At 37.1% G+C, this 14,095-nt stretch overlaps 1 protein-coding gene across 2 annotated transcripts; it reads right to left on the reverse strand.

The window, feature by feature from the left end:
* Positions 1-188: 188 nt before the first annotated feature.
* On the reverse strand, positions 189-13,967 carry PJVK (pejvakin). Of its 2 annotated transcripts, XM_020991057.2 has the most exons (7): positions 12,702-13,967; positions 11,746-11,935; positions 9,516-9,711; positions 7,107-7,248; positions 5,696-5,813; positions 777-875; positions 189-499 (listed from the first exon to the last, which is right to left on the reverse strand). In XM_020991057.2, exons 1-7 carry the CDS (start codon positions 12,702-12,704, stop codon positions 204-206), a joined length of 1,044 nt encoding a protein of 347 aa, XP_020846716.1. In that variant the 5' UTR covers positions 12,705-13,967; the 3' UTR covers positions 189-203. The 2 variants fall into 2 exon arrangements, with proteins under 2 accessions (XP_020846716.1, XP_020846715.1); XM_020991056.2 differs by having other exon boundaries at positions 11,746-13,967.
* Between the last annotated feature and the right edge of the window lie 128 nt (positions 13,968-14,095).

A 14,095-nucleotide genomic window follows, 5' to 3' on the forward strand; every position in this document is an offset into this window, starting at 1 on the left:
TGACTAGTCAAAATGTTTCTGAAATACTGTATATTTTGAAATGTAAATAAAAATTTTGAGGAAAATTTAAAAAATAAATATCTTTGCAGTTAATTTTTACCTTTCTTATTTTTTCACAATTGATTGACTCACTTGAACCAACCAAGTCATTTGGAAAGGGTTATGGCACAATTACACTTACAACTGCACCAAAGGCACTCATTTTATTTAATTCTCTTGTGCCAAACATCAAAGCAGGGCACAGCATGAAGTCTTACATACTTTTGTCCATTGAAAGAACACTCAAAACATCCATAAACAGTTTCCCTCTTATAGTTCCCCATTCCACAGAGGACACAAGGCCCTTTTGGAATATTATGATTGAGTAAATTAACTCGGACATGAGTCCCTTCTCTAAGGGAAAAGTCAGTCATACTGAGGGGTTTATCATAGTAGTAATCTGAGAAAAGATCATCCATGTAAAGTTCAGAGCGAGCAATGGCATCCATCACCCTTCTATCTGAAAAGGAAAGCACACAAAGATAAGTGTTAATTAAAGGTACAGCCACAAATGACATTCTTTATAAACATGTCATCCAAAATTTAAAAAATCTCAATAGTAAATACAAGAGTTTTTATTATAATAGGAATTGAATCAAGCTTCAAAATTTTTTAATTTAGATTCATTTTGATTAGAGATAACTGAAGATAAATTTACATATTAACAAAGAGGAGAAAATATGCATCCCCAATACCCTTTCATTAATGTCATAGATGATCAGTATCAAATGACATACTTCGTTCAAACAGTATATTTCTTAATCTGTAGAGCACTGCAAATGTTGTTGTTTCTTCTCTCTCAAATCCTCCTTTTGACACTGAAGTGACACAAAGGTCTATCAAAAAGAAAAAAAGCATAACACAATACTCTTAGGAAAAAGAAACTCAAATTCAGCCTAAATATAGCTTGTTTGTATAGCACTGTGTGCATGTAGTCTCCCCCATTAGACTGTGAGCTCCTTGAGAGCAGGGACTAGGTTTATTTTTGCCTTTCTTTATAGCCCCAGCACTTAGCACAATGCCTGGCATATAGGAGGCACTTAATAAGTGTTTGTTGACCAACTGACCTTCCAGCTCTAATAAGAATACCCCCATTCTTTCTTATATCCGTACTTACAGAAGTCCAAATCCAGCTACCTGAGCAAGGCTTCACTATGTAAGTAATAGCCCTTGGCCTGTGTTGTTTGCTTCTTTGCTCTGCTGCTCATCACCTCCTTTCACAAATCATTTATTGGTAATTGGGGAAAAAGAAAGCCGCCAAAGAGCTAAATGGATTCATTATGGTAATCATGTTCAGATGTATTTACACACTATAATCGCTAGGGGGCTCCCTTGCCCCAACCATTTGGATTTCATGACTTTTTTTTTTTTTAAATCCAGCTTTAGATTTTGTACAGCCCTAAAACTAAAAAGTTAGCCCTGGCGATCATAAAAGACAAAACCTCAGAGATTACAAAAATCCACCACACATTTGACTATATTAACCACAAATTTCTTGTATTTGTATATTCTCTTTCCTAGAGGTAAATAATTCATATTTGACAACACAGTTTTGTTCTTTTTAAAATGTTACATGGTATACTTTAAAAATGACCAAGCTGGGGACAGTTACTTTAAAGGAGTAGGTGGATTAATACAGATGAAATGAGAAGCGTGTGTGGTACTTGAGCATCTACACAAGCACCTAAAAATTAAGTCAATAAACAAATTGAGTCAGGCAGGTAGGCAGCATTAACAAGAGACATAATTGGTGGAGCTCAACTGACTGTGCCAGGGACTTTAAATATTATAATCTTTACATTGGAAATGACTAAACAAAAATGACTAACAGAAGTAATCAAAGACAAGCTAGGAAACAGTTAAGGGAGAATCTATCTGCCCTTGAGGAATTCAACCCATCTGGATTCAGATGTACTCTATCCTTGGATCACTGAAGAACTAATACATGTGATTGATGAGACAAAAGATCATGGAAAATGGGAAAGATTCTCCACAAGACTGGAGAAGTGCAAATGTCCCAGTTTTCAAAAAGGGGAAGAGAACAGAATCTATAAATGATAAGCCAGTGAGTTTGATGTTGATTCCTGGAAAAGTTCTAGAATGGATTATTAAAGAAGTAGTTGGCAAATACCTAGAAAGGGAAGTAGTGATTACAAAAAGCCAGCATGGCTTCATTAAGTACCAGTCGGTTCCTTTTTCAGCAGGATTATTAAATTAGTAGATAAAGAGATATATTTTACCAATGCTGTAGCAAAGCTTTTGAGAAAGCATCTCAGATTATTCTTGTAGAGGAGGCAGGGAGATAGGGATCAGACAATAATATAATCAAAGGGATTCAGAACTAGGTGGACAGATTTAAGAAGTAGTTGTTAATGGTTCAATGTCAATGTGGCAGGAAGTGTCTAATAAAGACTAGCCCTGTGTTGTTTAACATTTTTTATCAATGACTGGGATAAAAGTATGGATGGTATGCTCATCAAATTTGAAGATGACACAAAGTTGGGAAGGATAACTAATACAGTGGATCTTGACAGGCTAGAGCATTGGTTTCAATCCAACAAGGTGAAATTCAATAGTCTTATACTTAAGAGCACCAACAACAAAAAAAAATTAATCCCATGAATATAAGATTGTGAGGTCTGGATAGTGAGTATGTGTTCTGAGAAAGATCTTGGGGTTTTAATGGACTGCAAGCTCAATGAGTCAGCAGTGAAATGTGGCAAGCAAAAAGTCGATAGATCTTGGGTTTCATTAAGAAAGGCCTAGCTTCCAAGAATAGGGAGGTTATAGTCTCCCTGCCTTCATTGTGTTCAATTCTAGGCACCATGGTTTAAGAAGGACATTGATAAACTGGAGAGTGTCCAGAGAAGGGCAACTAGGATGCTGAAGGGCCTTGAATCACATCATATATGGATCAACTGAAGGAAAAGAGGAACCAGACCTGGCCTCAGAGGGTAGAACAGGAGGAATGGGGAGAAATTACAAATCAGGAAAAACTTCCTAAAACTTAGACCTGTGCAAAAATGAACAGGGCTCCTTGGAGAGGCGGTGTGTGCCCCCGCCTTGGGGATCTTTAAACAGAGGCTAAACAACCACTTGTCTGATATATGATAATGGGGGTACTTTTCCTGTATGGGTTGCACAAAGATGATCACTGAGGTCCCTTCCAGCTCTCAAAAGTCTGTGATTCTGTAAAAGAGGTGGCCATCAGATGTAGAGATTTTTTTAAAGGGTAAAATGGCTGCTTATAGGGTTCAATTTAATTCAATTCAATAAATATTTATCTACTGTGTAATTTATAGAAAAGATTATACCAGGGAAGAACCAAAGATTACATAAAATAGTCCCTGATCTCAGCACCATTTAAAAGTACCTGAGAGGAAAAACCTGGAAAGGCTTATATGAACTGATGCAAAGTGAAGTGAGCAGAACCAGAAGAACATTATACACAGTATCAGCAACATTGTACAATAATCAATATGAACGACTTCCAATTCCAAAAGACTCATGATGGAAAATGCTATTCACATACAGAGAAAGAACTGATGGAGTCTGACTGCAGATGGAAACATACTATTTTCACTTTCTTTTTTTTTCCCGTGGTTCTTTTCTTTTGGCCTATTTCATCTTTTACAACATGACTAATATGGAAATGTGTTTTACATGATTGCACATACATAACCTATATTAAATTGGAAAGAGTCTTAGGGCAGGGATGGTAAGGAAGGAAGGGAGATAATTTGGAACTCAAAAAAATTTTTTAAATGAATGTTAAAAATTGTCTTTAAATGTAATTGGGGGAAAAAATATATAATACTATAAAAAAAGAAAGTACCTGAGAAGCATAAGATGCTATGTGAAATTAGGGAGAGCGCTACTGACTAGGAGGTTCAAGGAAAACATCCTGAAGGAGGTGACATTTAAGCTAGGTTTTAAAGGATGCATAGGACTTCAGCAGGACCAGGTGAAGATGGAAATTTAGGATGTGTAATAAAGCCAATATACAGAGGCAGAAACAGCAAGATGGGTATTGAGGATGTGGAGCAGTCCAGAGTGCCTAAAGTGAAGAATATTTAGAGGGGATGGTAGTATAAGTTAAAATTGAAACAATCATAGGATTTAGGGTCTGGAGCAGATCTAAGAGGCCATATATCTCAAGCCCTACATTTTGCATATTTTAAAGAGCAGTCTGGAGTAGCAAAAGGAATGCTGAGCTAGGAGTTGTGATAGACCTGAATGTCTAATTCTGATTTTGATTACTTATTTTGCCATGGGTAAACCACTTTCTCTCTCTAGACCTCAATTTAATTGATATAACCCTATACCTAGCTTTCAGAGTTATTGTGAGGAACAGATAAGATAAATAAATGCAGTTTGTAAACCTAGTTTTTTATCACATAGGAATATTTTATGCCACAATTACTCTAAACTGAAGGAAAGCTGAGTGAGGTATTTTTACCTGTTCATCCAAAATACCTAGGTCATGAGTAGCTCAACACAGGAAGATTTAAACATTTATCAACAGTTTAAATTTAAACACTTAATGGTTGAGTACCTATTGTGTGCAGAGCATTCCCTTTGTCAAACATTATACTATAAAAGTACAGGTTCACAACTGCTTCTACCTAGTTTCATACCCTGCTTAGGAAAAAGGAGTATAAAAAGGCAAGTAAACAGTTTTATCAACAAATAAGTATCTTAAAATTATTTTTGAAGGACTTTTAAAATATAAAACTGACATTCACAGACTTAAGTTGAATAGCCCCAAATGTCTAGGTTAGAAATAAATTTCCTAGACTATTTATTTTATGTCCTTTAAGTCATTTGAAGTTGTTAGTTTGAAAAAAAATCTTTTTAAAGGTTTGTACTAGAAACCTGGAAATCAAGGCCAGCAGCCCTAGGCAAACATAACATAGTATCTTTAAGGTCACGGAATTCTCTCTTTTCTATACTTTCCCCTCATCTCTCCCTATTACCCCAACAAACACACTTCCTATCCTTTGAGGTGTTCAGTCCTCTTTTTTTTCTTACCCTTCCCTACACCCTTCCATCAAAATCTGCTTTTATAAGTTATTTACATCCTAGCGTAATAGTAGTTCAACATGTTGCTTCTTCCATACTATTTCTCTTTTTTTCCTTCTGTTTTGTTTTGTTTCCTCTTTCTTGTGGTTCTTTCTATTGGTTCTAGTTCTTCCTTACAATATGACTAACATGAAAATATATTTAATAGGAATGTATATGTAGAGCCTATATCAGATTGCCATGCAGTCTTGGGGGAAGGGAAGTGGAGAACAATCTAAAACTCAAAAGCTTATGGAAGTGATTGTTGAAAACTAAAAATTAATGAATAAAAAAAAAAGCATGTTGCTTCTTCCAGTCATTTTTGACATTTACCTCTGATTGGAGGATATAATACAATTGCTTTAAGATATAAAGCAAGCAAGTGGTAGAAAGATTTTATGAGGAAGGGGGGGGATCCCCATACTAGTTAAAAGTCACCTACTGCCATCTCTGCATAAGATTGTTCCTTCTGGAAAGTATTACCCCATTTTAATGATTTCATTTTCATATAAAATAATTGCCAAGTAATTTCTGAGTTAAAATAGTTTATTTGGAAAGCATAAATATGTAAATATCTCACAAACAGATTACTTACCAAAGGCACCATCCAAATAAATGAAAAGTTCAAAAACACTAAAAGCTATAGTTGTGTGTGCTGGAAAAACAATGGCTTTGTCTCTTCCTTTTGGGTTTTGTTCATCAATAATGTGAAACTAATTTCCAAAAAAGAAATAACATGTATTAGTAGGGAGTCAATCATGAAAGGGAAATTTTTTGAGTGTGAATGAAACTTTGAAGGAATAGCATTTGTTCAATTCTCTAGATAAGGTTTTTAGTATTATTATTATTATTGTTAGGATAAACCTACTTTTAAAGTAAAGAACTATCTTGTTTTATTTGGCTCTTCTAAGGACAAGAATTCTCTACTTGGAAATGGTGATTTATCTCAAGGAAGGAAATACTTTACCCCTATTTCATTCACATTACTGTTAGTTCTAATAATGTTAAATTCGATGCAATAATAATGCTCTCCAAGAGCTGAATACTTACTTAGTCCCCTTCATCCCTTTTATGTCTAATTACAAATGCAAATCAAATAAATTATCTGAAAGTTTGCTCCAGTCTCCTTAGCCTACTGACCTGTGGAACTGTTCTGATTTAGGCAGTTCTTCAAAAGTTATTCTAAACCAAAAGCCTGTTTGTGTCTTTCAGGCCAGTGAAAGTTCTAATTCTTAGGTGAATGGTTTGTTAAACTAAATAGATTAAATCAATACTTTCCGTTTCCGTTTCAGTACAAACCAGTAGTCCCAAGCAGACAAAGCTTCACTTTACTAAGATTTAGATAAAGTTTAACCAAAACCTTACCTTTTCATTCCTAAAAATGCAATTCTTTTAAAATCAAATTAATCAAATCATTATCTATTATGCTTCACTAAATGAAGATAAAGAAGAAATATAACTGATCTAAAGAAAGACAAACAGATATAACTTTGTAAAATTATTTTAAAACAAAAGCTTAAACTCTGAATGAGGTAAGTTTGGTCACAAGAAATATTACTATAGAAAATTGTAATATTTTAGGTTCCTATAAACAACATAACCTTAATCCTTTGTTTCAAAAGTATAATCTGTATGACTAAAAAAGAAAAACATACCCTTTGAAACCAAACAACTGCTTTCATTCATGTAGCACCATTTCAGTGATTAAAGGATGGTCTTTAATTATATGCACTTTATTTCACAAGGATGGGTATTTAAGCATCATTAAATTCTTTGAATTTAGAATCCAAGTTCACTTGGAGATTTTTTTCCCCACAAGTTTGATGCACAAATATAAATTCCAATTCGAGAAATTCCACATTTTTTATCAAAATTTTAGCAAAAAATGCTATTACAACTATTCTTTTGTCCTACTACCACTAAAAAAACTAGTTTCTAGATTTAAAATATATATATACACACCACAATCTTTTCGTTAGTAAGAGAAGTCTTTTAAGGATATTTACCCTCACTGCTTCCCCACGCATTCCAGCATGCACAGATAAAGAACACTGGCGTGTTGTTCTGATACTTTCCATGACCACACACAATACTGCCTTTCTACTACTCCTTGACTGACGGATTAGGCAGTGATCAAAGTTAATTTTTCTAAAATAAAGAAAAGAAAAATCCACAGGTATTCTTATTATCTAATTACATTTATTTAGTTTCTAATTATTCATAATTATAAAGACATAAAAATGAATAAAAGTCTACTTGCCTGAGATATAAAACAATGTGAACAGGCCTAAAAGGAATCAATATGACTAAAAGAAATTCAGTAAACTCTTTAAAACGAGTTTAACTAACTACAAATGTTGGTTTTAAACAACCACCAGACTGCTGTAGTTTGCTGGGAAAGCAAAATGTATAACCTATTTAAAATGCTTACCTATTAAAAAAAAAACCTCCCTATACCTTGTTTGAAAAGATATTTCTTAACAATAGTTAAGTTTAGCATATTTAAGAGAGTATAGTTGCCTGTACCTTATATATATTATCTATATTTGTCTGTACCATAGATCCCTCATACCTTGTTTCTTAACCATGAGGTTTTTGTTTTGTGTTGTTTTTCTGTACTCTCATGTATTCCTCGTCTTTGTCTCCGTTTCCTCATCTGTAAGACAGGGATACTAACAGTACCTCTGAGGGTCATTGTGAGGATCAAAGGAGATAATAACTGTAAACTGCTTACCACAGTGCCTGGCACAGAGTAAACCCTATATAAATGTTAGATATTATTATCATTATATAATTAGTATGACAAATCAGAACAAAGTAAGCATTTTATTTGATTTTTGTTGCTGTCACATATAAAAGAATCCCTACAGGAAAATCTGGTAGAGAGAGTACTCATCAATATGACTCCAATGATCTCCCTTGCATTGCAAGTTAAAAAAAACTGCTGACTAGCCACTATGCTGCAGCACTGTGCTGACAGGTACCATGTCAGGTACCATGACAATACCTCTCCTTTCTAATTTTTTGGACTTGGATTATATGATATGGGGAGGCAATGTGGCATAATAGTGGAAAATGAGTTAGATTTACAACCTAAAGGACCTGGATTCAAATTTTGACTCTGCTGGTTATTACCTCTGTGAGCCTGGGCAGGTAATTTAACCCATCTGAAGCTCAGTTTCCTCATCTGTAAAATGACGAGGTTGGAACAGAAGGCTTCTAATGTCCCTTCCAACTCTAGATCTATGAACCTTTTAAAATTTGTTTTTTGCAGAAATCTGTCTATGTGGAGGAACTTTCCTAATATTTGCACGAAGCAGGTTCTTATTTTCAATTCAGTTCATCTTCCTCTTCAGAAAGTCAGTCAGTAATAAAAATTGTCGTTGTTTAGTTTTTCAGTTGTGCCCAACTCTTTGTAACCCATTCTGGAGTTTTCTTGGCAAAGATAATAAAGTGATTTGCTAAGTCCTTTTCCAACTCGTTTTACAGATGAGGAAACTCAGGCAAACAGAGTAAAGTGACTTCCCCAGGGTCACACAGCTACGAAGTGTCTGGGGCTGAATTTAAACTCTGGAAGACGAATTTTACTGACCTCAGGTCATGCCCTCTATCCATTGAGCCATCTCATGCCACGTGGTATTAAGCACTAACTAGATGTAGGGTCCTCAAAGAAAGGGATTGGGTTTTTGCTGTTGTTATTGTTGTTGGGGAGGGGCGGGGTTTCCCAGCACTTAACAGTGCCTATTATATGGTAAATGATTAATAAATGCTTACAGCTTGACTGATTAAGAGCCTACTATCAAATGACATGGAGACAAGTAAAAATCTGGAAAGGAGTATTGTTAGCAAAGTAAGAGGTACTCCAAAAGCCTCATGATGGAAAATGCTATCCACATCTACCGAGAGAACTATGGAGTTTGGATGCAGATCAAAGCATACTATTTGCTATTTTTTTTCTTCTGTTGTATTTTGTTTCCTCTTTCTGGTGGTTCATCCTATTAATTCTAATTCTTACTTATAACATCACTAATGTGAAAATATATTTAATAAGAATGTATATGTATAGCCTATATTAGATTGTGTGCCATCTTTGGGAGGAAGGTGGGGAGGGGTAGAAAAATTTAAAACTCAAAAGCTTATGAAGTGATTGGTGATCAATCAAAATAAATTAATAAAAAAAAAAGGAAAGTAAGAGGTAGCATTTATCGAATGTGGCCCTGAGAAAAGCACATTTTGTGGACCAATCAAGAATTTTTTTCAAACAATTTTTGAAACTATGTAGCATTATGAACTTAAAGAGCAAATTGCTTAGCTTTGTAAAATATAACACACATTTTAAATGTATTGCAGCCAAATTTGTAAAATTCAAATATTTAATTGGATTATTTAAATACATCAAAAACTATCATACTAACCTAGTAGTAAGTTCCTTGAGCAATGTTGTTACTTCTACTTCATGCTTAGTTACCACACCAAATGAAGCTTTTACTGCAATAGAATCTGATCCAGCAACGTTAATCCCAACATCATTCACCATATGATTTCCTCGTCTTCCATAGAGGGAAACATCTGATTTATCTTCATAATTCAGTAATTGATAGGATGAGATACCTTTAATAAAAGAACACTGTTGTGTTTTAAATGTCTCTTACCCACCTCCTATGATTATTTTAAAAGTAAAACATTTTAAAACCCCAAGGTTATAAATTATAATAGTAATGGCAATGATTTAAACCAAAATTTCAAAATATCATTTCTATTTACAGTAGATTATACAGTTAAATGATAAATAGTATTCTTTTCTTTGTGCCCAGGAAAATGTCCCATGAAAAGAGATTAGGCAGTGGAAATGTTTTATAAGTAACAATCTGTTGTTAAAATATCAATTCAAACTCCTCTATGTTTCAACTACGTCTAGAAAAATTCAATTAACTAAAATAGGGTACCTCTGTATATCAATAACAACTTAAATGATGAAAACAATAACAGTAGTGGTAGTAGAAATAAGGATATGATAATTTCCTCATTTCAAAGTGCTTTTGCTTCTACTTGAGCAATATGGCCCAGCATATCAGTGCTTATTTGAAGTCAGGATTTTTCAGTCATGCCTGACTCTTTGTGACCCTAATTGGGGTTTTCCTGGCAAAGATACTAGAGTGATTTGCTATTTCCTTCTCCAGCTCATTTTACAGATGAGGAACAGAGGTAAACAGCATTAAGCGACTTGCCCAGGGTCACATAGCTAGTAAGTGTCTAAGGCTGGATTAGAATTCAGGTCTTCCTGACTACAGGCCTAGCATTCTATCTACTATGCCACCCAGCAGCCCAAAGTTAGGATAACCTGTATTCAAATTCTGCCTCTAGATCCTTATTATCTGTATGTCGTTGTTGTTGTTGTTGTTGTTGTTGTTGTTGTTGTTGTTGTTGTTGAGTCACGTTTGATTCTTTGTGACCCCTGTGGATCATAGCATGCCAGTACTGTCCATAGAGATTTCTCGGCAAAGATGCTGGAGTGGTTTGCCATTTCCTTCTCCAGTGAATTAAAGCAAACAGAGGTTAAGTGACTTGCTCAGGGTCACACAGCTACTAAATATTTGTGGTCATATTTGAACTCGGGTCTTTCTGACTCCAGCACTGGATCTCTATATCCACTGAGCCATGTTGGCTGCCTCCGTACGTTTAATATAATAAGTTATAGTATCTGTATGATACTACGTAAATCATCAAACCTCTACATGACTTAAGTAATTTCCTAGGATTTATTTACAGTGTCATTAATGAGAAGAAGTTTCTTAGGATAATGAAATCCCTTTCATCATCTGATTTAGTTCATACCACAACCTTAAGGGGATAATGCCACAAGCACCACAACCATTTTGTAGTGTCTAAGTCTGTGAAGTAGCTAGGTGACATAGTGATAAAGCCCTGGATTGAGGGGCAAGAAGACCAGTTCAAACTCTGCCTCAGATACTAACCAGCTTCGGCTAGTAAGGAATGGCAAGTTACTTTATCCCTCTTATTCTTAGTTGCCTTACCTATAAAATAAAGCTAATAATAGCACTGACCTCACAGGGCTTTTGGGAGGACCAAATTCAATAAAATATGTAAGGTGTTTTGTAAACTCTGAAGCACTAAATTAACGTTAGCTAATATTACTGTAAAATGAAATGTGCAAATTGATTTGGCAAAACAGCTTATTAAAAATTCAATTCAGTACACATTTACTGAGCACTTAAAATGAGCCAGGCACTGTGATAAGCAGGGAGCACACAAAGATAAAAATGAAAATTGTCCATGCCAACAAGAAGTTTACCATCTACTCAGTGGGGGAGGGAAGGGTACAACAGTACATATATAAGAAAAGACAAAGCAGTAGGGAGAGGTGGGGGAAGAGATTCCAGATTGAGAAGTTCCATGCATTTTAATAGATTTGGAAGTGTTTTGAGCTCCTATTGGAATAGACACTATGTAAATTTGAAGCATTCTTTCTGTTACTAATATCACTGCACCAATTTCAACAGAAAATCTGACTATCAATAAAAATCATGCTACTCCTGTAACATGCTATCTGTATTTAGGTTACTAATACAGTACAATGAGTAGTTATTCTAAAAACAGGTTTTTAAAAGCTATTGAAAAACTTACCAGCTGAAATTTCTCTGTCTCCTAGGAGAATATCGTTCAATGTGAAAGGTGTTGAGGTAAATTTAGCTCTCTGTAACAAAAAGCATCTTTTCTTCTTAACCACAAGGCTCAAAGGTTGATATTTGTCAGCTTCACTGAGACTTGGAACAGGAACTAATCTCCCTCCATCTCCAACTTGCTTAACAAAGCTCTTGGTAGCAGCAGCAAACATATTAATATAATATTAATGATAAAACACTTCATCAACTGCAACTTCCAGATATTAAATCCATATTCACAAGGCTAGTATTTTAAAGAAAATTACCATGCACAAAATTAAAACAAGGATGAATTTTTAAATGAGGTTAGATACCTTAATTAGAAAAGCAAAATAACCTGTTTTCACTAACTACTTTCCAGTGTGCAGAACTCACTGCTCCCTTTCAGCTTCATGTACTCAGCATAATGAATTATACATCAAGTGTAAAGCGATATACTAAAGTTAAGGCTGAAGTGCCACCACCACCATTCTATATGACTAAAAAAGCTAACAGGAGAAGTTGACATTAAGTGGTAATAATGTCTTTTGTCAGGGACAGAGCTAAGGAAGTATGATCAGGGCAACGGGTCCAATACAGTATCAGTTCTGAAGGATACATTGGCAAGACCTGAAGATTAAAATGACAAGCATTACCCCTGGATACAATCTTCAGTGGAACTGGTCCAAAGGAAATTCCTTTACAAGTTAAAGATGCCAGTTTGGGTAGTAAGTCATGCCATTTTGAGCAACAGAAAAAGAATCATTTGGGAGCAATTTTAAAACTTTTTTTCTTATGTATCTCATCTTACCCTGTTCTCCACACAAAAAAAAAATGTATGGGGGGATATTTGTATTCATATTACATGAACATTTTTAGCACATGGTGGATCCTTTTATTGACTTAAGAACAGTCCCAAGATTCATATTATTGTCTCACCATTTCATATTAAATTTTTACTCTCTGGATTTAAGCTTAAGTAGACATAGAATGAAAAGTCCGGTTATAATGGGGTTCTGTATTTGTTTTCCTTCGTCAGTTTATTTTTGTTTTCCAAGCTGAGGGTGGGGGGAGGGTCGGAGGTGAAGAGGTGAGGCCCAGGGGAGAGCATTTCCCTCCAAGCATCTGGGGCCAGAAGGTACGATCTGTGAATCTTCCACAGCTGGGACACAACCCAAATGTAGAGTGATGCTAAGGACGCGAGTCCATGCGAGTTATTTTAAAACAGTGGCTGTCTTCTTTGGGACGACCCATGGAGAGTGCTGCCTTGGTTTCCAAAACCTCTTCTAAATCAGGGCTTAAATGCACTCTGTTCAGCCTCAGGTAATAATAAGACCACGACGACAAGGATTTAAAAGAGGGAAAGAGAGAGGAAATCTCTGTAATGTTCAGGGTTTGGGATGTCTCTGCGGGTTAGTTGGGAGCCCCAGGAGCGGGGCTCGGGAACGCAGCAGTTTCGAACATGAATCAAGCAGGTATGTCGCCTGCAAACCCCCGAGGGCGTGAAAGAGAAAGAGGAGGCGAAGGAGGAGGGAAGGGTGAAAACTGACTCATTAGAAATGGAAGCGCGCTGCAAGTAGGGACCGTTTCAACCTCCGTACTTGCATCCCCAACGTGCAGCTCGGCGTGCGGCTCCGAGCGGGCACTTGTTTGATGGACGGTCTTCCCTGTACCAGCCCTGACATGACGTCATGGTATGTGGCCGTACAAGCCCCCAGACCCCCACTGCCCGGAGCCAGCTAAGTTATTTGTTCGGCCTCCCTGGCCTGAGGACATCGTCTGGGACTCGGGAACACGCTGATTGTACAGGAAGAGGGGGTGTCATTTTTTAGTAAGAGAATGATCACTTGTCCTTCGGACATGCTTCCATCCCATCTCGAGAAGGAAAGCACTCGTGGGGTTTGAGCGAGAGGAGGGAAGGAAGGACGTCCGACTGCGTGCCCACGGGAGGCCCACTCTGCAGGGTCTCGGGGAGAAGGGGGACCAGAGTGCTCCCACTATGGCGGCCCTGACGCGCCCTCTCCTCAGGCAGAGCAAGAAATGCCCGGATGGAGGAGAATGACCCCGCTCGCGGACCGGCATGCGGGCCCGTGGCGGGGGGCGTTGGGTCAGTGACCGCACGCAGCACGCGCTCGCGAACTTGCGGGAAGGTCAGTTAGGGGGCCGAGGTCTAGGGGAGCGGCCGACGGCTGAGGCCGGCTGCTAGGAGCGGGCGGGGGGGCCCAGGCCGCGGCGGCGGCGGCGGCGGCAGCAGCAGGTGCGGGCGCGGCGGGGGGAGTGAGAGGGGCTGCGCCATCGGCTCCTCCTCTTCTCCCCCGCCCCCCGGAACCACA

Source organism: Phascolarctos cinereus, unplaced genomic scaffold, assembly GCF_003287225.1.
Source record: "Phascolarctos cinereus isolate Bilbo 61053 unplaced genomic scaffold, phaCin_HiC Scaffold_726;HRSCAF=1367, whole genome shotgun sequence".
NCBI classification, from domain to species: Eukaryota; Metazoa; Chordata; class Mammalia; order Diprotodontia; family Phascolarctidae; genus Phascolarctos; species Phascolarctos cinereus.